Source organism: Patella vulgata, chromosome 3 (genome assembly GCF_932274485.2).
Source record: "Patella vulgata chromosome 3, xgPatVulg1.2, whole genome shotgun sequence".
Lineage (NCBI taxonomy): Eukaryota > Metazoa > Mollusca > Gastropoda > Patellidae > Patella > Patella vulgata.
Window position 1 is genome coordinate 89,454,119 of NC_065881.2, and position 24,744 is coordinate 89,478,862.

Sequence of the window (24,744 nt, forward strand, 5' to 3'; positions counted from 1 at the left end):
GAGATCAAGGTCCACAACCTTGATATACAATCGGATAAAAATTGTGACCTGTAGACTGTTCACAAATAATTGTGGACGGACGGACGGACAGGGGCGACGACAATATACGTCCACATGAAAATGTGGGCATATAAAAACTAGATACTGTAAAGGGAATTTGCTAAAACATTTCAGTCAAATTGATCCACTATGAACAGAGATTTTAGTGATTGAAATTTTCCGCCTGGCCTCAATCATCTTTACTAAAGTCGTAGGATAAAAAAAAACAGTCTCGATTACCCATTTCATGATTTAATTATGAATGGAAGTCGAACAGCAAATCGGAACCTAATCCAGTAAACATCGTCTTGATAATAATTAATGCCTAATTAATAATTTAGATAACATTTCAGGCCCAAAGAAAGACCTCCAATGGCAGATTTAGCTCTTGCATAATGTATGTTTAATATGATTATTACAATGACATCATTATTAATGTGACGTCATAATGTATGTTTAAGCGTTTATTATTTTCGTTATTCATTACTAGTACAAGTATTTACACACGTTGATACCTTGAAATAAAATATAATGCAGAAAGAATGGAATGATAAATGTTGAATGTTTTTTCTACAAATAAACAAAAAAAATAACGTGAAAATAATGCATACATACATGTACGTAATTATTCTTAAGACGGTTTACACGTACAAATATATATTGCAGTTATGACTTGCTATTATATGTACTTACGACTGGCAAGATAACTGATTGGTTTACAACATGATTATAAAACGTTGATAAATTAATAAAAGCAAATGGCTGCATAAAATACAAATCAGAACCGTACGTTGGTGCATAGACTATAGGAAGTTGAATGCGGTGACATCTAAGGATGTATTCCCTATGCCATTGATTGATAAATGTTTAGACATTCTGATGATGGTCGACCAATTCACCAAGTGGGTTGAATGCGTACCATTACCGTCACAGACGGCAGAAATTATCGCCAAGGCAACGGGGAATGAGTTTTTCTCGCGTTTCGGATGTCCATTCCAGTTATTTACGGACCAGGGACGAAACTTCGAGAGTTATGTGTTTGTCTCTTTATGTAAACTGTTACAAATACATGAAAGTCGTACCACATCCTATCGACCGTCGTGGTATGGATAAGTAGAGCGTTACAATCGCACCCTGGTAGAAACCGTTAAGTGTTATATAGATGATTATCAGAACAATTGGGATGTTCATCTCCCACAACTCGCGAGCGCGTTAAGGTCCAGTGTCAACCGGCAGACTGGTTTCACGGCCAATAAATTAATGTTTGGTCGAGAAATAAATCTTCCAGCAGATTTAATGTTTCGTTCACCCGTTTTAAACGCAGGTGACCCGGATAGTTTTGTCGGGAGACTCGAACAGAAGTTAATCGAGCCACATAAAATCACTCGAGATAAATTAAATACAAATCAGGAACGAATGAAGAAAAACTATGATTTACGTTGTAACGTGAACAAATATCAATTAGGTGACGCTGTGTACATTGGGACGATTCGGAAATAGTACCGGTCCTGGATCAACAGGAGTCCCCAGTTGAAAACTGGAACCAGGATGTTGATGTGGAAATCAATTAAAAAAAAAAAGAAAAAAGACCGTAAGTGCGTGTAAGGGTGAGTGTACGGTGAACTTTGTATACCACTATCTGGTTGATTGAGAGTATGCGTGTAAAAAAAAAAATTATATGTAAGTACAGAAAAAAGGGGGGTATAGAATACCCGTTTGTTCAAACATAAGATTGGGAGGAATGTCGAATGTTTTTTCTACAAATAAACAAAATATATACGTGAAAATAATTCATACATGTACGTAATTATTCTTAAGACGGGTTACATGTACAAATATATATTTGAGTTATGACTTGCTATTATATGTACTTACGACTGGCAAGATAACTGATTGGTTTACAACATGATTATAAAACGTTGATAAATGAATAAAAGCAAATGGCTGCATAAAATACAAATCAGATTAACAATGTGGCGATTCCGGGGACCGGCTGGATGTCCTGGACTATATGTACCTTGTGACGTAGTTCCCGAGTATACAAGGACTATAAATTCACCGTGCGAGATTGTCACGGTCTAGGTGTTTCTACATGTGTAAAAGTAAGGTATCATAGATATATTATTGCCTGAGTTGGACTCAGTCCCGGATTGTATAATTATAGTGTCCAGTGCCACTTTAACAACATTGGTCTTAGATTAAGACAGGAAAATCATATCTAAAATGTGGACTTGGATATAACACTATAAAAATAATGGATTCTGACCTATACAAACGAATTAGGCTTCTATCAATTCTGGTTTACTACCCGGATGTTTATTCAGACTACGATGTTTTACTGTCCTCCAATTTCATCTTCTTTTAAAACATCTAAAGTGTATTCGTTATCACTGTTTTCAGCAACCTCGGGTCGTTCTTCTGAGGAAATATTGATCTCTGTATCCACTGGTTCGGTACATTGTCCTGTAAGCAAAACGTTATAGACATTCCTAATCCAGAACTGCATTTGTCTTTTTTCGGTAGTATATAGTTGGTAAAAGATCTCTTAACAGTGGTATTTTGCAGACGGGTAGACTGTCCGTGGATGGCAAGATTGCCCGGATCGTATTGCACATGTTACCATAGAAATACAATTACTGTATGTTTGTCGCGTATACACTGCCTTAAAATAAACAGTTTATACTGTCTTGGTTTTGAACGACGGAGAGAAATGGGGTTTAACATAAACTAGGTTATTTCTTCAATAATTCGCTTGCGAGAAGTGAGTTTAGCTGTGGGAGGAAAGCGGAGGACCCAGATAAGGCGACCATACTCCTTGTTAGGTAGTAGCGGGGAATCGAAACTACGCTACGTGACCTTACGCGCACGCGTTAAAACCCCCGCCCCGCCCCACCTACACTATGTGTACTCACCTGTCTCTAACATGGACACGACATCAGTTAAACCCAGTTCCTGAAGAGCATGTTTAAATACACGGAAGCTACTAGACCCTGTAGTAGAGACCAAACTGTGTAATAACATCCAGGTCGTCTTCTTGTTGTCATCATCTCGGCGTATATGGCTGACAATAATATGTTTATCTCGTATAGCACGCTTCTTGTCCAGCAGGTCTACCAGTTCTATCAGGGGGTATTTCAGATTCTCGGCTACATAATTCATGTGGACATGCATCTTTATCATCTCGTCTAAAAACATTTCACCCCATGTCCGTGTATTTAGTTCTGGGTTTTCCGGTATTGTCATAACTGAATAAAAGGCAACACACAGAAATGAAATGAAATGAAATGGAGTTTAACGTCCTACTGTTCTGCTCCTAACCTGGGCTGATGAAGACGGGCATACGCCATACAGTGTGCAATGAGGGAAATGTTGCCTACGGCCTACTCTTATATCGAATTCCAACTGCCAAGGGATCTTTTACGTGCACGCCAATGTGTACACGGGACCTCGGTTTTTCGTCCCATCCGAACGACTAGACAGTTTTCCTTGTCAGCCCCTCCGTCCTGCATCACTGACAAGGGAGAACCACCCCGGAAAATCTGGATGAACTTTCTCGGCCAATGCAGGGATCGAACACCCGACCTCCAGGCTAGCGAGCTAGCGTCTTACCCACTTAGCCACATGATCCCCAAAGGTAACACACGTATCATAGAAAATGAAATGAAATGGTGTTTAACGTCCTATTTTTCCGGTATCATAATATTTCCGGTATCATAATATTTCCGGTATCATAATATTTTCGGTATCATAATATTTCCGGTATAATATTTTTGAAATGCTGTAGAAAAACGTAATCTGATTAAAATACATATCTATATTTCGTTTCGTTTTTATTATACTTTTGATGGCCTCTACTACTACAGGAAGATCTAACAAGTATTGGTGGAAGGTCTCGTCAGAGGACATACGGGCGGCTTTTGACCCTATGACGTCAGACATTTAATTAACCAATCAGCGTTGATGTTTCTAGTGAGTTACACACAGTTCCGTGCAACTCACGCCAAACCTCCCCGTAACAGAACGTTTCATTGACTAATCCCTCACATCATTCCAGATCCTAGTGTAGTAAAAACAAGTGAAATAAAGGTTTGAACTATAAAAACGGAACGAAATAGGGTTTGTATTTTAATCAGACTGAGAGAAACGACTTTCCAAATAAACCTAAAGATCAATGGAAAATGTTATTCAGAAAGTTACACTTACTTAAATATACTTAACCTTACAGAATTACCCGATGTATTCACTAAAATTTAATATATAAAACGGGGGAGGAGGGGCGGCTTAAAGTCTATAATCGTCATTTAAGAACACTAGAGTCATTTAACCACCAAATATACCTAACTTCCCGTTAGTTTAAGGGGCATCATTGGTGATTAGATAAGTAGTTGACAGTTCTCGCCATAATAGTTCTATCATCATTACTAAAGTCGGTACCATAAAAACAAAGTCTCGATTATCCATTTTTTACGTTTATCCAGACCATAATAAACTCTCGAAGTCATCGCTAGCCTGCGATATTTACTGGATTAGGATCCAATTTGCTGCTCAACTTTCATTCATTTTTATGGGTTTTTTTTTATCGCACCGACTCTAGTATTGATGATCGAGGCTAGGCCGAAAATTCAATAACTAAATTCTCGGTTCAGAGTGGATCAATTTGACTAAATTTTTCAGTAAATTCCCTTTACATTATTTAGTTTTTAACTATGATAGTGAGAACTTCCAGCTCGTTACGTAATCTCCCATAATCTATCTTTAATGTCTAATTAATAATTAAGATAACATTTCAGGCCTAAAGAAAGACCTGTAAATGAATAGGCAGATTTAGCGCTTGCATAACGTTTAAGGGTCAGTGTTGTCAAATTTAGTGCAGAATTCATCCTTAATTTTAATGGACCATAATTTATAGTCTTAAATTGGTAAACAAAGGCCAGTTTAAAGGAAAGAGAGCGAAATGGGGTTTAACGTCCACTCGACACAAACTAGGTCATTTCGGGACTACAGTTTAAAGGAGGAAATCCACCTCGCGTCAATGGACCTAGTTTAGACAATCACTGATGTAGAGAATATCGCATGATTTTTTTTTAAAGAACCCACCAACGTGTGTGTCTCGGCGATCGATTCCGCCGCTCCTTTTCTAACACTTCTTTCTACACCGATGCACAAGGAGTAAAGCCAAAAAACACTACCACTGCAGCTTAGTCACTGCTAATGTATTGAAAGGTAATGTAATCGACTGGTGAATCGCCTAGTGCGCCCGCTGAATGAATTCGGCTACATTTTGGTATCGATTGATTCCGGCAGAAAGTCGCCTAGTATTATTGGTTATACATTTCTAAGATAAATAGAGTTTTACACTATCCAACATTAACTACACCGATTCAAATCTACTAAAAATAAAATTAAAAAATTTTTCCCATACAAATGTTGCGTACTATTATGTATATTCCTAATATATTCACATGGTACAATATATATTTCTATAAACAGTTTCCTGACCGTGGCAACTAGGACTTTTATAGAGTAGGTGACATACATTGCCTTGGAAAGTGGCTGTAGATGGTATCCTGAATGATGAACCTTTGAAAGATTTACTAGTGGTTCGAATTCGACAAATTTATAATATTACAAATTTAACCATTATCACGAGAATAGAACAATATCAACATGGTATCAGATATTGTGACAAAGTGCTTAATTTTCTATTTTATAAAATGCGAACTATAATTTAGATTCTGGTATCAGATATTGTGACAAAGTGCTTTATTTTCTATTTTATAAAGTGCGAATTATTATTTAGATTCTGTGAACTTACTGGCCCCGAGCTGGTTTTGATAATAGATGATATCGACTTGTCAGCTCTGTATAATTATACTTCTGTTAAGGCACGGACTGGCTATGATCTAATTAATCCCATATGCCATTTTATACTTCTGTTAAGGCACGGACTGGCTATGATCTAATTAAACATGTAATTAATCAAAGATGCCATTTACAAACTACATATGATCTGTGTAAAGGCTGCGCATGACTTCAAAGGAATACGCACTGGTTAGTAAGCATACCATGACATGATAAATTGACAAATGCATGTATGATCATGAGGCCTTATCTATTTTCCCTATCGTCGGAGGCTATATAACCAGGAGTTTTCTGACAGACAGACGAGGCGGGAGACAGACATGTTCCTGAAGCAACGATCGCAAGTTTTACAACATCTAACCGTTGCTTCAGAACTAGGCAATTGTTTACACGTGATCAATTAGCATTGTCCAATCAGGGGTCGTCGCACATAACACACTGTAAACAAATATGGCGACCTCCACAGAAACTCTTTGTTGATCAGGTATGATTTCCAGCAACCTTGACATTGATCGAACCTTGAACTTTGCAACTCGATTGTCACATGTAGACATTTTAGCTATAAGCGCGAGACTTGATAATCGTAACGATATTTTTAACGAAGGAATCTGATAGGATCACAAGCTGGGCTTATACCCAATCAAAAATAGTGCCAAAATATGCGGGGTATTACGTGAAGGGCTTGATAAGATGTACGTAGTTAAGGCGAGATTAAGCCTTCTATTGAAGATGGTAGACAGAGAGATCTGCATATGGACTCACCCGAGGTCAGCCGCTGCCGTGACAGAAGGACGGCATGGCTGTCTTAATGTACCATGTTAGTTATCGTTTATGTTCCTAGTGTAGTTTTTGTTCCTGTTGTATTTATGTAGTTCTTAGATATTCTGTTCTGATGTTAATAAACCCTATATGTACGAAACTGTTATTTCTAAGATGGTATTACAATATTTACCTTCCTCTAACTTCTCTACAGCGTGTTTTAACTCAAGCTGTTCTAGTGAGTGCTTGAAAACGTCGTAACTACGGTAACCAGTGTGAGATATTAAACTATAAAACAATAGCCAGGTAGTCATCTTGTTATCACCATATCTATTTCGGTAAATATACATGATATCATAGATATCACTTATTGCATTCTCTTTCTTCAACAAGTATGTTAAATCACCCATCTTGTATTGGATATTTTCGGCTATACAATTCATGCTATGATTTATCTTCATCAGATCCTCAAAAACCTTTTCACCCCAATTTGTTGTCTTTTGTTTTCTTGACACTAAATAAAATATAGAACACATAGGATACACATCGGATAGTGGTAAACTTATATTTCCTTATAGCTTTGAGAGAGAGAGAGAGAGAGAGAGAGAGACAGACAGACAATCTGATTAAAATACAGATCTATATTTCGTTTCGTTTTTTTATACTTTCGGTGGCCTACACTGACAAGTTATAATGATAGGTCACGTCAGGGGTCAAAAGACCGACTTATGACGCTATGACGTCAGACATTTGATTAGCCAATCAGCATTGATGTTACTAGTGGATTACCCACAGTTCCGTGCAAAACACGCCCAAAGCTCGCCGTAACAGATCATTTCATTGGCTTATCCCTGACACCATTCAGAACACGACTTAAATAACAACTCTTCCAGATCCAAGTGTAGTAAAGACAAGAAAAACGAAATTTTTAACTATAAAAACGAAACGAAATAGGATCTGTGTTTTAACCAGATTGCAGAGACAGAGAGAGAGACTGACAGAGACAGACAGAGAGAGACAGAGAGAGACAGACAGACAGATGGAGTTTAACGTGCACTTGACACAAGCTAGGTTATTTCGCTTATTTAAAAGTATTTCGCCGATTTGGTTAAGCCTCATATCTGGGCCTTTATTCAAAGGAAAGTGTAGGCCTTCGTCTCAGATAAACATTTAACTATCTATTTCACATTAATACAATACTAATATAAGTAACTTTCCGAGCGTTAAGGACGAGTGGTATTCAAGGTTAAACTTAGTAATCAATTGTCTCTCACTTTAAGTATATATTCATATTCTGACTATAATATACATCATTTAAGAGCCAAGTCTGCCTACTGCAGATCTTTTCTCTGACTTTAATTTATCATGTTTGTTTGTCGGCATTTACATTCACCACAACATACCAGATTCTGCTGAAGATGTTTGGTAGTCGGGTTCTTGTTGCTGTGTTGATTTATTAATCTTCGTTATTTCATCATACTTCTCCTGCAGCAATTGGTGTTCGTTTTGAAGAAGTTCATGATCTGCCTGTAGGGTGGTAAAATCTATTTCGAGGTTGTCCTTAGCTTGTTGGAGTCTTTTGTTGTCAGTCTCCAGATCATCTATTTTCATCTTCAAGGTTTGGATTTTATTCGCCATGTCACTTATCTGTTTTGTTGTCACCGGGTCATTTTCTGTAGTGATTTGTTCATCTACAAAATATGTTCTTAGTACTTATTTAAAACTGTAAATGATAATTAGCTCTTCTAATAATCACAAAGATATGTTCGGATTTGACAGTTGCTCTTGTCGGGTCTGTCTTACGTTTGCTAAATAGGTTACTTGCAAATAAACTTAGTCGGCATGGCTGGTACTCTCAAATGAAGACGGGCATACGCCATACAGTGTGCTATGAGGGAAATTTTGCCCGGACAGCGGCACTACGGCCTACTCTTATATCGAATTCCAACTGCCAAGGGGTCTTTTACTTGCACGCCAATGTGTACACGGGACCTCGGTTTTTCGTCCCATCCGAACGACTAGACAGCTTTCCTTGTCAGCCCCTCCGTCCTGCATCACTGACAAGGGAGAACCACGCCGGAAAATCTGGGTGAACTTTCTCGGCCAATGCAGGGATCGAACACCCGACCTCCAGGCTAGCGAGCTAGCGTCTTACCCACTTAGCCACGTGATCCCCATGCCTCTTAAGAATGTCTTGACATCAGTGAAGGATATTCATATAAGGATAATTTAGGATTTCTTTAATCCTTTTGAAATTTATTCATTTCCGCGGATTTAAAACCTTTACCTCTATTGAGATTTTCAAATGAAAATCCTTCAGTGGATACTGTGTGGTCACCGATGTTTCCAGATTTCACTGCTGTTTCTAAAACTTGACGCAGTTCACTTTCACTCTTTCTACCAATTGATACCAGATGAAACGTGACCTCAACGCATCCCTTTCTATAAAATATTATATACATGTCACGTGACGTCAATACATCAATTTCTATCGAACATGTCACGTGACGTCAACACATCCATTTCTGTCAAACATGTCACGTGACTTCAACACATCCATTTCTATAAAACATTCCATACATGTCACGTGACTTCAACACATTCCTTTCTATAAAACTTTAAATACATGTCACGTGACTTCAACGCTTCCCTTTCTATAAAATACTATATACATGTCACGTGACTTCAACACACCCTTTCTAAAAAAACTTTAAATACTTGTCACGTGACTCAACGCTCCCTTTTCTATAAAGCTCTAACTAGGTGTCACGTGACCTCAACACATCCCTTTCTATAAAACATTATATGTCACGTGACTTCAACACGTCCCTTTCTGTAAACATATACATGTCACGTGACTTCAACACATCCCTTTCTAACAACATACATATACATGTCACGTGACATTAACACAACCCGCTCTGCAGACATGAATAAAATGCGTGTCATTGGACATCGTTTAATGGCAGTTTATCCAAAAACATATAATGACGGCTATGATATAAACATGTTTTTATTTTAGAAAAGTGTGAAGGTGATCGGCAGACATGTATGTATACATTAAAAGATGACTACTTACTTTAGTTGTTTAATTATGACTATTTCGGTGGATTCCTTGTAGAGTATCTCAATATCTTCTTCAATTTGTTCAACAAACTCTTTATGTTTTGGACTGTTGCAATCGATAATTTCAATTAATTTACGTCCCGGGTATTTTATGGTGCCTCTATAGAGCTCTGTAAAATCAAGAATTCTGACTTCACTAAACTCTCACTGAGTTAGCTTTTGTTGTAGATGAGTATTGGGGATTTCCGGAAATTTCAGCACAACTGTATGGATGTATACTTTGTTTCACGGTAAACGATGAAACGATAAATGGTATGCCGACACAAACTGATTTCAACACTGGTTTAATAACATTTTGACATTTTAAAGTACTTCTTGTCCGTACTTGGGACTATTCATAAAATGATTTTAGCGTGGATTAAGCGGTGACAATTTGATGTTTTAAAAAAGGCAAATGACGATCAGTGAATACAAATAACTAAAGTATTGTGAATTGCCCCGATCGACCGATCGACAATATATTCTCCAATAACTGATTGGGTGATAATGTTTCGCCTCAAAAACCGACTGGATAATAGTAAGGTTTCACTCCAACAACTGACTGGATGATAGTAACGTTTCACTCCAACAACTGACTGGATGATATTAATGTTTCGCGAAACAAAGACGATGGGTTTTGAAAACATAATGAACACTTACCACTCTCAGGTTCAAGATGTCTTATAACATCTGTATAATTATATTTTTCTAAAATCTTTAACAGAATTTTATACGCATGGTGTCCGCCTCTCATTAACATATAGATCATCCTTTCTATCTTCTCGTGCTTATTCGGTATGGCATCTAAAATTTCAACATCCTCATTTCCAAGTACATACTTTGAATACAGCGGCGTTTTTAAAACATTGGGGTCTAATTTGTCCATCAAGTATTCCATATTACTCCGTATCTTTGAATGATCACTTGGTACCATTGTCCCTCTGTCCTCAATCAGAGGTATTTTGTACAAAATCTGACATTCATCTTTATCAAGGCTACCTGTAAGCGATGTACTCTTTCAAAAACACTATTTTACATTTCGAAAAAGAAGAGAGTAGCCAAAGAAAAATAATACGATGTATCGGCATGAAACTCACCATGATTGTTCATAGGACAATTGCTGATCGATGGAGGGACTTCGAGTTGACATGACGTCACAATTCTAAGGCCATGGCGTCATACTCAGTTCCAGGGCCCTTATTCACGAAAACTTAAACTAAGATACAATCGAAATTTTACAAAATACTGCAATTCGATTGGCTGACCAGTAAAATCAATTTGCATATATCCAATGAAGTTGCAGTATTTCTTAAAATTTCGGTTGTAACTTAGTTTAAGTTTTCGCGAATAAGGGCCCTGATCTATAGTACGGTGACACTTGTATAAATTTTAAAAATGATATTGCAGTTTGAGAAGTTCAAGGAATTATTTTTTTATACTTACTATGTCCCATTGACACAAGGTTGAAATAATAAAACGTGAATCGAATGTCGATAACTTTGCAATGTATTACAGGAGAGCAAGTTTGGGGAAAACAGAGCCAGTAACTCCGCATAGAGCTGGTGTACGACAGTAAATTTACACATGGTTTCCTAGCTAGGTGGGTAGTCGGGGTTCATATTTTAGTAATCGTACAAGACACAAGATTATACGTGGATATTTCGATTTTAATATTAACACGCTGATGCCCCCTCCGAAATCCCAAAATAAATAGATGACACATACTATTTAATAGCACGTTTATCTCTTTTAAACATATCGAGCAGTCAAACTAATTAACAATTATACACTAAGTTCAACACTCTCCATGAGTTAGAATCAAGGTGATCTTGTCCCAAAGCATCGACTAATGAAATTGCTTGTCTCTGTTTAGTTTTAGCAGGAAATGTTAATCATTGAACTCAGTCAAGACATTCACCTTATAAACATTTACATTTAAATATTCTACCTCAACTAAAAGCAGATTTAAAATAATTCCATAGTCTTCAGCAATTGCTTATCACTCCTTAGCCTAAGCAGAAAATTCTCATCATCGCTCAATTAGGAGATTTATTGTCTTCTAAAGTCTCGAACAACAAAACTGCTTACCACTCTGCTTACCCTAAGCCGATAATGCTCATTGTCGAACTTAGTGAAGGTATTGATATTGATGTAATCAAACTATACACTAAATTTCCCCACCCTCACTTAATTAGAACTACAGTTACCGTGTCCCAAAGCATCAGGGCCCTGTTTCTCGAAATCTTAACTAAAGATAAAATCCAAACTTTAGTAGATACTTCAATTTTGATTGGCTAAGCAATAAAATCAATCTAATATTATCCAATCAAATTACTAAAATTTGGATTTTATCTTAGATAAAATTTCGTGAAACAGGCCCCTGGTAATCAAATGTTGTATTACTGCTTACTCTAAACAGAAAATGCGCATCTTCGAATTCCATCAAGACATTGACCTAATAAAAACCTACACCGAGTTTCAACATTGTAACTCAGTTAGAAGGAGAGTTATTGTGTCCCAAAAAATGTGACGGAAGGACAGACAGACGGCAGAGAGACCCATTTTAATAGTCTGCTCGTTTCTTCGAAAGGCGGGGAACAATTAGTTGTCCAATAAACAAGACAACAAGTTGGTAGTAAGGTTTAATATTAATTGGTTGCACAAAAGGTTGCGAGATTTGTTAAAGCAACAGACAACCATATAAGCTCACCAGTTGGCTGATTAGGACCCACTTCTTTAAACTGTAAATTGTTGGAATTAAATTCTTCAATAACTTCTTTTAGACGTTTGTTCTCATCTATTAACCTGCTAAATTCTTGTTTCCCAACAACCGATTTATGTTGTCGTTGAGGCGGCACTTTGGGTAGCTCACGTGAGATATTTTTAGACTTGACATTGCCCATTGTTTTGTCAGAGTTTATCTATTTCAGGCCTCGGCATATGAACATGCCGGTTAGGTTGGGTAGTCCTTCTGGAATATAATCAAATATGTGTTTTACAGGTTATTAGCAAATGATCATGACTAATTAAAGCGATCATAGGCGTACAGGCTCAATGAAGAGACAGAACTTGTAATTCCCGAAACAAATTCGTGTTACATACGGCGGTGCCCCCCCCCCCCAAGAATATTTGGAAAATATGACGGCCGCAAACGCGTTTTCCTGTTATTCCATGCCATGAATACAGCAACTTCAATAGCCTCACTTAGGCGACTTAATTACCTGAATCCCAAACAACTAATCAATCGTCGCGAAATCATACTGTACGTCGACCTGAATTCCAACCATCCAATCAGACTGTTGCAACTGCATTCACAAATAATAATCTATACCCGGAAAATCTCACACAAAGTAGAGTGGCTCCAGACAAAATGTTCTAATCCATAGTCAATTCAGTATAAATTCGTGGGATTCAATTAAAGATACATTATGGGAGATAAGATACAGAGATGGCAGTTCTCGCTATAATAGTTAAAAACTAGATAGTGTAAAGGTAATTTGCTGAAAATTTCAGTCAAATTGATCCACTATGAGCCGAGAAAGAAGCGGGTGAAATTTTTGCATAGTCTCGGTCATCATTACTAAAATCATTAATATAAAGAGCATAGTCTCGATTATCCACCCTTTTTTATTTAATTATCAATGGCCGTTAGCGGCATATAGGAATCTAATCCAGCCAACATCGAAGGCTAGCCTTGATATCGAGAGTTTATTATGGTCTGGATAAGTTAATTAATGTCTAATTGATAATTTAGATAACATTTCAGGCCTAAAGAAAGACTTGCAATAAGCAGATTTTGCTCTTGCATAATGCATGTTTAAACGAAGACTAATATTAGTGTTTTATCAGATTTCGGGCACGTTATTTTGCTAACTAGATCAAATAATTTTTGTTTTTATTTTATCCGCCTGCCCAAAAAGTCAGATTGTCCGACAGTTAGCCCCCCCCCCCTTCCGCTTGCCAATGGAACGTGTGCCCATGAAAGCGACGCTTTATGTATTCATGTTCTGGTATTGCCCTCGAAATAATATAGATTTAATTATATGACCACGAAACCAGATTTATAATCCAATAAAACCGTGAACTATATATATATATTATTCCTGTCTCAGATTCCTGACGTGTTGGGGCAGCTAGACCTACTCTACGTAAGCAACACGCTGCATTGGCCGAGACAGTTCATCCAGATTTTCCGGCGTGATTCTACCTTGTCAGTGATGCAGGATGGGACGAAAAACCGAGGTCCCGTGTACACATTGGCGTACACATAAAAGATCCTTTGACAGTTGGAATTCGATATAAGAGTAGGCCGTAGTGCGGCTGTCCGGGCAAAATGTCCCCCATAGCACACTGTATGGCGTGTGCCCGTCTTCATTAGCCCAGCAGAACAGTAGGACGTTAAACCCCATTTCATTTCCTAGGCGACAGCATGATAATACCTCATTCGTTCGTTGAATTTTGTCTCTTGATTAGGATCGTGCTTCTCTTTTACTCAAACTAAAATTGTGTTACCTGATCAAGACACATATATCAAAACAGATATAGCTTACCTTGTAGTACAATGAAACTTTGAGTAACAAAATGTACGGAGGAGTTTATTTGAACTTATTTAATCGCAACTCTAGGTCACGGTGACTAAACGTAATGTTGATGATATCGTTATCAACTTAAAATAAACATTAACAAAAAACTACACTTGTGATCAAACAACTTTGATACTTTATACAGCCCAATCACTTATACATTAATTACAATATCTAGTAGATTGGTGTATATTGTTGTCCTGATTTCTTTTTGAAGAGTCATAATCCTTGAGTGGCATTTAGTGATTGAGCACATTAAAAAATACAACACAATTTATATGGAATACAATCACTAGTTTATGTACATACTAGCAGGATACCCGGCTTCGCTCGGGGGTCAGAAGTTCAAAACCGGAAGTGGTAGACTAACGCCACCTGGCCTATGCTACTCCCCAGTCCGAGCTACCCCTATACCCCAAATTTCAGACTCGGGGCAGACCTAGTGTAGCAGCCAACCCCGAACAGACCGGCTTCGCTCGGGGGTCATAACTCCGAAACCGGAAGTGGTAGACTAACGCCACCTAGCCTATGTTACTCCCCGGTCCGAGCTACCCCTATACCCCAAATTTCAGACTCGGGGCAGACCTAGTGTAGCCGCTAACCCCGAACAGACAGACTTCGCTCGAGGGTCATAACTCCGAAACCGGAAGTGGTAGACTAACGCCACCTGGCCTATGTTACTCCCCGATCCGAGTTACCCATATACCCCAAATTTCAGACTTGGGGCAGACCTAGTGTAGCCGCCAACCCCGAACAGACCGGCTTCGCTCGGGGGTCATAACTCCGAAACCGGAAGTGGTAGACTAACGCCACCTGGCCTATGTTACTCCCCGGTCCGAGCTACCCCTATACCCCAAATTTCAGACTCGGGGCAGACCTAGTGTAGCCGCTAACCCCGAACAGATAGACTTCGCTCGGGGGTCATAACTCAGAAACTGGAAGTGGTAGACTAACGCCACCTGGCCAATGTTACTCCCCGATCCGAGTTACCCATATACCCCTAATTTCAGACTCGGGGCAGACCTAGTGTAGCCGCCAGCCCCGAACAGACAGACAGACAGACAGACAAACGACAGTCTCAAATATATATATAGATAGCACGACGTTTCGACAAGCATTCTCTTATGTTACCCAGTACAAATGATAAATTAGTAATGTTGTTGTTCTTAGCCTTTAACATCCGCTTCCAGTTATTACATTTTTATTAATCTTGATTAGAATACGTTTCTTTGAATTTAAAATGTCTACATACCGTAACAATTAATTAGATATTACCAGTAGGCATATGCTAAGCTAATTGATCGTGCGCTAATCGTCAATAGATTTTATCTAATTTTTCACGGCTTAATGTACGATAAATTGTTCTTAGATTGATTATTTAACATTTAATTAAGAAAACTAGAATCTAAACCAAAATAGACCATCAACGGAATATGTAGATATTTTCTAGCTTGAATTTAATTGGATTTAAAAGAGGCCCATCCAAAGATTGACCAATATTTAAAGGTTTACACTGGCGTGTTTATATCGTTTGCATTAGATGCCGAACGATGATAAATTTTCAATCCACCATATCTTTTTAAATACTGAACCGAACTGAAACGTTTTTGGACTGATATTCCTTTAACCGATTTAAATTTCACAGGGATTTTAATAATGACCAAGGCGTCACACATGAGGGGTCCGGGGGGGTCCCCCCCCCCTGTTTTTCGGGGTGGGGGTCTGAATCTACTTGACCCCCCCCCTCCTAAAAAAAATACCTAGTAGGCTCTAACTCCTATTTATTTACAACAATTATTAGGATTAGTTAAGATTCTATCTGTATAAAACCTGTACATTAGGGTGTTTCATATTTGAACTTGAAAAAGTCGGAAAAAATACTGCCCGTTACAGTAGAAAGATAAAACGTGGCACAATGCATCGAAAAGGCACAGAGATGTTCTGCGATTTATTTCAGAATTTTAGCATCAAAATTCAGGAGGTTTGCAATTTGGCATTTTTTAGAAAAAAATCTTTTTCTGTAGAATTTGTTAAGACCATGATGAATAAACTCTACCAAAATGTCATAAACAAACCTATCTACGCAAGTGGAGATTAATAAAGAACTAAATTAGTTATACGGGTTGTCCTCGATGAATATTTGATCATACAAGAGAGACAGAAACCATTCAAATAATCACAAAAGTCATTTAATAATCCAGACGAGCCAAAGTGTGTTTCATATAGTCAGGAAATTTGGTGTGATGCAGTTGAGTTGTGATGTTACAGTCATTTAACATTGAAGTCAATGGGCAAATAATTGCTAGTCTGAGCCCATACGCAGAACAGAGTTGTCTTTCCTTGGGAGAAGTTATTGTTGATGATTTCATACCTCTTTTAGGCTCCGCCCACATGTCATAAAAAGATAATGCAGTCGAGATAAAACACGTTCGCTAATGCAATGTAGAAGTTACTAAAACGAAGATGTAATGTAGATAGTGAAATGTAGAAGATGCCAAGACAATTATGCTTTGTTCAATGTCGAAAGTGAAAAGACATTGCACGTATCATTTTAGGTATTGCGTCGATTGTTTTATGTAAAGTAACATTTGTATTTTGAATTAGCGGTATCATGACATAAGTAATAGAGGTATTTTGTATTGCAAAAGCAGTATTAGACATAAGTATATAACATCTAATTCTGAATACGATTGACCTCCATATCTTTGTGCCTTTTCGATGCATTGTGCCAAGTTTTATCTTTCTACCGTAACGGGAAGTATTTTTCTGACTTTTTCAAAAATTTCATATTTGTCGAAAAATTCTGGGAAAATTATAATATTCTCTGGTGATGAGTTTGGACCCAATTGGAAACGCATGGCACATGGTAGAGTTCAATCGCGAAAAAAAGTTCAAATATGAAACACCCTACTGTACATATCCCAATATGTTGGTTTGATGTTTTAGTTTAACCCCGTAAAATATGCCAAAACAGTGTTTACAGAAGACTGAAACTTAAACAAATTTTATGGGGGTGACCCTCCCACTCTCTCCCTATCACGCTACATCAGCTGCTGTGTAGCCTCGTGCCTCCGGCGTCACAGATTGTCAACATTTTATATACATGTAATTTCATTTGCGGATCCCCCCCCCCACCCAATATATATTTTACGGCTACGCCCCTGATAATGACAGCCATGTTGATTTTCCAACTTGTGCACCCGAACACGACAAGTGTGGTATTTACTACTTCTTAGTGGGAAACACGATATTTCCAAGCGGTAACGAATACAGCATTTAAGTTGTTTAATGGTCTCGAGCTTAAGACATTGCTAGCCGGATATGGATAGTGTGTTGACAAGGCGTGAATTGGATGTGGGCGTGGCCTGCCTGTTTTTGTACGCCGTACAATCGCCATGATCTTTCTACAACTTGAAAACAAGTATGGCGATAATTTAGGGTGTTAATTTTTTTTATTTGATTATTTCTGTAGTTTTGTAATCGGAGTTCAGCTTTAAATTCTCGCTCTCGACCATTAAAAAATACCGAATAGGATTTTACTAGTTGTGTATAGTAATTGTGTAATTAACTTAGTGATTACCACTCAAACACATTTCTGTCATTATTTCTATATCGCAGTTCACAAATGTATAACAATTATTATTATTACAATGTTTATTAAAGATGGGTTCCCAGAAAAGTATTCATCGGGTGGTTATTTCCAATAAAAGTATGGCAATTTTGGTATATATGGAAAGTAGAGATATCCAATCTTACTAGAAAAATACTGGATTCCCCGAAAAACACTCATGGAGCGTATACAGGACAAAAATGTAAGGGTTCCCCTAATCAACAGCCCGACGATTAGGAACTTCTGCACGCGTGATGTCAAAGGTCACAAGCGAACATTGAGCGCTTGATGTACAAGTTGATAAACTTTATGAAGAGTTGGACGCACAATACTTTCTGAGATAAAAATGACGAAAAAAGACGCGGGTAGTGGATAATCCGAGAATTTAATCAGGATTCGATATTTGTAATAAATAGTAAGCGATTAAAGACAACATCGTCTTATGTATGCAATGAATTCTCCTCTTACTCCCAAGACGTGACGTAAACATGACCTGGTTTGTTCGAATTTTAATAGCAGGGCATTCCGTCGCAATTACAATGTTTAGTTTAAAAAATATTTTATTCGTTTGAAAAGGATTGAACAACAGGCAAAGCCTATATAAGTTCTTTCCCAGGGATACAGAAAATAATAAACGATAAATATGACATATACATAAAAATAAAATTAAATATAATAAATTGTAAAACCGAACATATATACAGTTTCATGTGGAAATGATATATACGATGCAATTTTTTGATATTATATAACAATATTATGTAAAAGCGAATCAAAACCTTTGAGTACTTTTAATAAAATAATGGACTGCTTCAATAATCAAGATATTGGAGGTGTTCGAAAGATTTGTAGAGCCATTTAAAATTAGATCTAGATTAATAGTTTCTGTGAATACATTTAATGAATTGAATAGTTCGATTCTGATAGCTGAATAAGATGGACAAGAGAAGAAAAAGTGGAAATTATGTTCATCCGAAGAATTGCATTTTGGACATTTTTTTGATTCAGATAGGTAGTGGTGGAAAAGATGATTATTGAGATTACTAGATTTATTTCTTAACTGACAGTGAATGATATTTTCCATACGGTTTCCATAATGAAAGTAACTAGGTTTTTTATGTATAGGATACTGACAATGTTTGAGAGGGATTTGAAGCATAAATATGACAAATTAATTAGTTTGAATATGTCTTGGTCCATATATACCATTAAATCACCCAGTTTGTACGCTGGAACCCATCTTTAATCTGGATGAATAGAATTATATTATTTGTGTACAGTAAATATGTAATTAACTTAGTGATTACCATTTATCTATAACCACTAATTATGTTAACCCCAATCTATTCTCTCTTATAATCAGCTTATAAATTGTTGACCCTGAGGTCTTCTCTTCCCTTACGCAAATGAAGTGACGACACCACCCACATGAAGTGTGAATGACACTGGACTGTTTGAAGTGAAAAATTTGATATCCGAAGTGTTCATTTTTACCACCCTTCAAAAAACACACTTCAAGGCAGAAATGATGTTGAAATGACGATAACACCATATCAAATATGCAAATTAGGCTTCGACTAGGTGTACATTTCATGAACATTTCAATTATTAACTCACTTGTGAACACTTCAACAACGGGTTATCTACACTTCAACCGAGTGCTTATAGGGTGGGTTTTTTTTCACTTCGACCGGGTGCTGATAAGGTTTTTTGCTTACTTCAACCTTGTGCTTATCGAGTGTTTTTCTCACTTCAACCCAGTCCTTATCGAGTGTTTTTCTCACTTCAATCAAGTGCTTACCGAGTGTTTTGCTCACTTCAATCAAGTGCTTACCGAGTATTTTGCTCACTTCAACCTAGTGCTTATCGAGTGTTTTTCTCACTTCAATCCAGTGCTTACCGAGTGTTTTTCTCACTTCAACCCCCGTGCTTATCGAGTGTTTTTCTCACTTCAGCCCAGTGCTTATGGAGTGTTTTCTCACTTCAATCCAGTGCTTATCGAGTGTTTTGCTCACTTCAACCCGGTGCTTATCGAGTGTTTTGCTTACTTCAACCCAGTGCTTGCCGGAGGCATTTCTCACTTTAACCAGTGCTTATCAGGTGCTTTTCTCACTTCAACCAGTGCTTTTCGGGTGTTTTTCTCACTTTAACCCAGTGCTTATCGGTTGTTGTTATCACTTCTACCCAGTAAGGTTGCAGAACTCAACAGTGTGAGGCTTATATCACAAACCAGGTGGGGAGAGGAGGGGGGCGCTGTATTTGATTGCAGTGTTGGTCATGAAGGTTACTCCACCTACCAGGATTTGCTGCACCGTTCGCCTGATCTGTGGATCTAGGGCCTTGCAAAGGACGGTGTTTGATTGTGATAGTGATTGGGCTGAAAAGCCAAAGTTCTTTGTAGAAATTGTTGTCCACGTAAAAAAAACCTGTGTAATTAAAAGAGGACAATTCAGAAAAGCCACATCCCTCATGGCACACTCAATTATCCCAGCTATGCTGAAAAGCAGCAAACATGAAACAAAATAACACTTTGACATTGATTATTTTCTACTATTTTCAAAATATCACAACACAAATGATACAATTAACAAGAGGTTGCCATCTAAGATACATCAACATTTTGCAAGATTAATATTAGACGAATCTTAGCAGACATTGAGGTTGATATTAAACTATTACAATACAATTGCTAGTAATATATTTAAATAAAATAGTCATTTAGAATCGTATTTTGACGTGGACTATATTTCAGCCGCTGACTGTAAGATTTCACGCTAAAGTCACGTAACCTGAAACCCCTAATATGAGTAATAAAACAGATACATGTAGGCTATATTGTGAAGTTGTAAAAATTTTGATAAGAAGTACAAAATTAAGATAACAGAGAATCCCCAATCATATAAAGGGCAATATTCAATCTGCAAATTTTTTATTTAATTAAACATAGTTAAATCTCAAAAAGTGCAACGTAATCACTTAAAAAAAACCACAACGGCAACAAATAACGAACGAGAGAAGTATTAGTTTCAAGCCAATCAACTTAGATCCGTTGATCGTGTAACTACTGATCACTAAAACAACAGCTAATCACGGTAACAAGTACGTTTATTCATGATAAAACTTTAACCAAATACGTAATACTCTTTCCTCAACTGATCAGGAACCATCTCACAACACCGGAAGTAGATATAGTTTCATTGTAAACGCTAACATCAGTTTCGGACATGCGCAAGTGCCCAGAAGCAAACACACACCGGGAGTCAATTCAAACTGTCACACCGGCACTAGTGGATTATTAATTTACAACCCCTGAAAAAATAAAGTCGAAAAAAATTCACCTTTTTTTCAAGTACTGGTACAGCGTACCGCAGTTTAAATTTACCGAAAACAACTTTAATCATTCAAAAGTCTAGTTATGTTATAAATTTATTTCCTAAACAAAATGTTGAATTATGTATCAAAACATTGTTTTCCAATATCTTAACAATTTTCCCTCGCAATGTCCATATTATACATTGCCTTGAGACTTGGATCAAAGCAACGAGAGAGAGAGAGAGAGAGAGAGAGGGGGGGCTTTAACGTCCACTCGACACAAACTAGGTCATTTCGGGACTAACATATGGTTTTAATTTTATTTCAATAATTCGCTTGTGCGTATGGGTCTTTAGCAGTGGGAGGAAACCGGGGGTTGAGACAGGCGACCTACTACTTGTCACGTACAAGCGAAGATTCGAAACCACGCCAGTTGACTCAATGACAGGCCTTATGATAGAGCAAGCACGTGCTAATCATTCGGCCATCCAAGCCCCCTAGAAGCAACGAACGACATGTATATCTGACATCTGGGTCACAGTAATGACTGTCCTAGAATGTTTCAAAATATAAATAATTAATGTTTTTCTCTTAGACTTTTAAAGTTTGCTTGTCGTGAAATAACTGTTCTTTATTTACATTTCTGGAATAACCTAATACTTGTTATTTATTGTAGGCCTATTCGTTATTGAACGTCACAAAAAAATAAATAGGTCAACAGTGTTTTTAAATCCTTTATAGCCATTTTGATAATAATAATAGGCGATTTTAATTACAGCTGTAACGTTTCCTTGAAGGGGTAACCACGTTTGGGGTATGGGGAGCTTGGTATCTTTGCCAACAGTGATCAATTCCTGGCTGATCACGAGCCACAGGTAAACGGAACTTCGGAAGGGTGTGTAAGGACCAGCTAAAAAGTGGTCAGTAACGGTGTTTTGCTGAAATTAAGATAAGCTTCACCGTAGTGTGGTAGTGTATATTTGTGTATATTTGTATTTACTGTATCTTGAGTATTTTAAATATATGTATATAGTGTAAACTATTACTATTCTTGATTTTTATACATTTCTTTATGTCTTTCAGAGTTTTTTTTATCTGTATACTAAATTGATGATCCACAATAAAATCCTGAACCGATGACCTGGTGTTTTCTTCGTCTTTGTGAAAAGAACCCCGCTACAGTAGGAATAAGACAAGACTCATTCAGTTTTCAAACCTTTAATTATGTAACAAAAACTTTCAATATATATATATATATATATATATATATATATATATATATATATATGATCAGTATTTACAGCTTCAATGCGTTTATTTCTGTTTAACTGTCCTTTATCGGGCGAACAGCGTTTACCGTACTCAAAAAGTGTCTTGACTTTTTCAGCCGAATACGTACTGGTTCTTGAATCTGCAAGTGTCTACTTTTTCGGGCTAACATCATACGCCGTACTTGCTCTTGAAGATGGGTTCCCGTGTACAAACTGGGTGATTTAATGGCATATATGGACCAAAAACATATTCAAATTAATTAATTTGTCATAATTATGCTTCAAATCCTTCTCAAACATTGTAATTGCGAAGGAATGCCCTGCTATTAAAATTCGATCAAACCAGGTCATGTTTACGTCCCGTCTTGGGAGTCAGAGGAGAATTCATTGCATACATAAGACGATGTTGTCTTTAATCGCTTACTATTTATTACAAATATCAAATCCTAATTAAATTCTCGGATTATCCACTACCCGCGTCTTTTTCCGTCATTTTTATCTCAGAAAGTATTGTACGTCTAACTCTTCATAAAGTTTATCAACTTGTACATCAAGCGCTCAATGTTCGCTTGTGTCCTTTGACATCATGCGTGCAGAAGTTCCAAATATCGTCGGGCTGTTGATTAGGGGAACCCTTACATTTTTGTCCTGTATACGCTCCATGAGTGTTTTTCGGGGAATTTAGTATTTTTCTAGTAAGATTGGATATCTCTACTTTCCATATATACCAAAATTGCCATACTTTTATTGGAAATAAACGCCTGATAAATCCTTTTCTGGGAAACCATCTTTAAGTCTGCAACTTGTTGCTATCCTAGAGGGGCAAGGACCTCTTTCGTGAGATGAGGCTCTATGCCATCGGAACACAGCTTGCTGGCATCAACATGTTCAGCTATGATCGTCAACCGCAGTCCCAGAGATTAGTCTTCAATGCAAGTTCCAGCCAGCATAATGTACTGTATCTGTAAGAGACATTTTATTCCTACTGGCGGTTTACAAATATTGCATTCAAAAATTCAAATCATAAGAATATAAACGAGACTAATACACAGCATCATATTGATTATAACAGAATAATGTATATATTGGTTACACTATATATATATATGATAAAACATCAATCATTAGATGATAATAATTATTTACTAATTATATAAATCATTTTAACAGGTAGGAGTTATCTTTTACCCTAATCTAAAAATAATTTCCCTGGTTTGAAAGGTATGGACAATTAAGGTATTTAAAGAAATGATTACGAGCCATAGAGTTATATAAATTTATAGTGTTACGAGTGAACATAACACTATAGACTTCTATGATAAAACATATAATACATGTTTAATATGGACACAGCTCACCAAATATTTCTACGCCGTCACCCACGAATGTAGGGCAAAAGTTATTTTTAGTCTTTCTCTCCCTTTCCCCCTTTTGCGTGGCGATTTTTGTTGACTTTTTGGTGTAGAATCGAAGAAAAGGGTTTGAAAATACATTTTCTACCAGGTTTTGGTGACTATTCATGATTTTGAGGCGGAAGGATACAAGAGTTGAGAGGTTGGTTAGGTTGAAATGTAGGGTCCAAAATTGCAGGTTTTCTTGTCTCTACTTCCAGCTTGTGTATCTCAAGTTTTCCATGGTGAACCTCATACGTGCTTTTGGGCAAGAGGTTGCCACATGCTGCTCCAACTGTGGTAGAAAGCGTTCTACCCAACGAAAATTTGGGAAAAAGTTAGAGCCGGTCTAAGAGACGAGAATTAACATTAAAGTCAATGGGCAAATGTTTAGTGATCTGTGGCCATATATATATATATATATATATATATAAATGACAATGTCCTACGCTAACAAATAATGAAATATGATAGTATTAGTAAATATAAAAAAACCCAAATTAGTCTCGAACATCCTAGCTCTTTACTGCTTCACAGCAGACCTACTATTAAAAATTTAGTTTAAGATGTTGTACATCTCTATATTCATTTAAAAAACAACTTAAAAGCACATATTTAAACAGGATTCTACTGGCCCTGTATAAATAGTAGCCTATACCATGGACCTTATAATACAACTGTTAACATTGTTTGGGGTTTTTTTTGTATTGTCACTGTAAAGTTCCCCTGAGCACTATATAAATATACTGTAATAATAAACAGAAATAATAATAATAAGCAAATTTTAGCATTGTCTAAATGCCAAAATTTTT

The 24,744-nt window shown here is 37.1% G+C and overlaps 1 protein-coding gene and 1 long non-coding RNA gene across 3 annotated transcripts in view; both read right to left on the bottom strand.

Annotated features, from left to right (window-relative positions):
- Window positions 1-2,287: 2,287 nt before the first annotated feature.
- Window positions 2,288-9,882, bottom strand: LOC126815678 (uncharacterized). The gene is made up of 6 exons (XM_050541541.2): window positions 9,740-9,882; window positions 8,948-9,102; window positions 8,064-8,351; window positions 6,854-7,174; window positions 2,952-3,284; window positions 2,288-2,502 (listed from the first exon to the last, which is right to left on the bottom strand). The coding sequence occupies exons 3-6, from the start codon at window positions 8,296-8,298 to the stop codon at window positions 2,375-2,377; spliced, it is 1,017 nt and encodes a 338-aa protein (XP_050397498.2). The 5' UTR covers window positions 8,299-8,351; window positions 8,948-9,102; window positions 9,740-9,882; the 3' UTR covers window positions 2,288-2,374.
- Window positions 9,883-10,434: 552 nt separating this feature from the next.
- Window positions 10,435-24,744, bottom strand: part of LOC130012288 (uncharacterized) — a 30,077-nt gene continuing 15,767 nt past the window's right edge. The window contains exons 3-4 of one of the 2 annotated variants that reach the window (XR_008787697.1): window positions 12,476-12,736; window positions 10,435-10,764 (exon numbers count right to left, since the gene is read on the bottom strand). This is a non-coding gene — a long non-coding RNA (uncharacterized LOC130012288). Of the gene's footprint in view, window positions 10,765-12,475; window positions 12,737-20,558; window positions 21,268-23,283; window positions 23,504-24,744 lie in introns of those variants that run through there. The other variant, XR_008787698.1, reaches the window with a different exon arrangement.

What these genes read in the sequence shown, in the direction of transcription:
- LOC126815678 (XM_050541541.2), bottom strand. Translation starts at nt 8,298, where the DNA reads ATGGCGAATAAAATCCAAACCTTGAAGATGAAAATAGATGATCTGGAG. An exon ending in AACATCTTCAGCAGAATCTG is followed by an intron (nt 7,175 to 8,063) that starts GTATGTTGTGGT and finishes TATTTTATTTAG; the next exon opens with TGTCAAGAAAACAAAAGACA. An exon ending in TGTAGAGAAGTTAGAGGAAG is followed by an intron (nt 3,285 to 6,853) that starts GTAAATATTGTA and finishes CCTTTTATTCAG; the next exon opens with TTATGACAATACCGGAAAAC.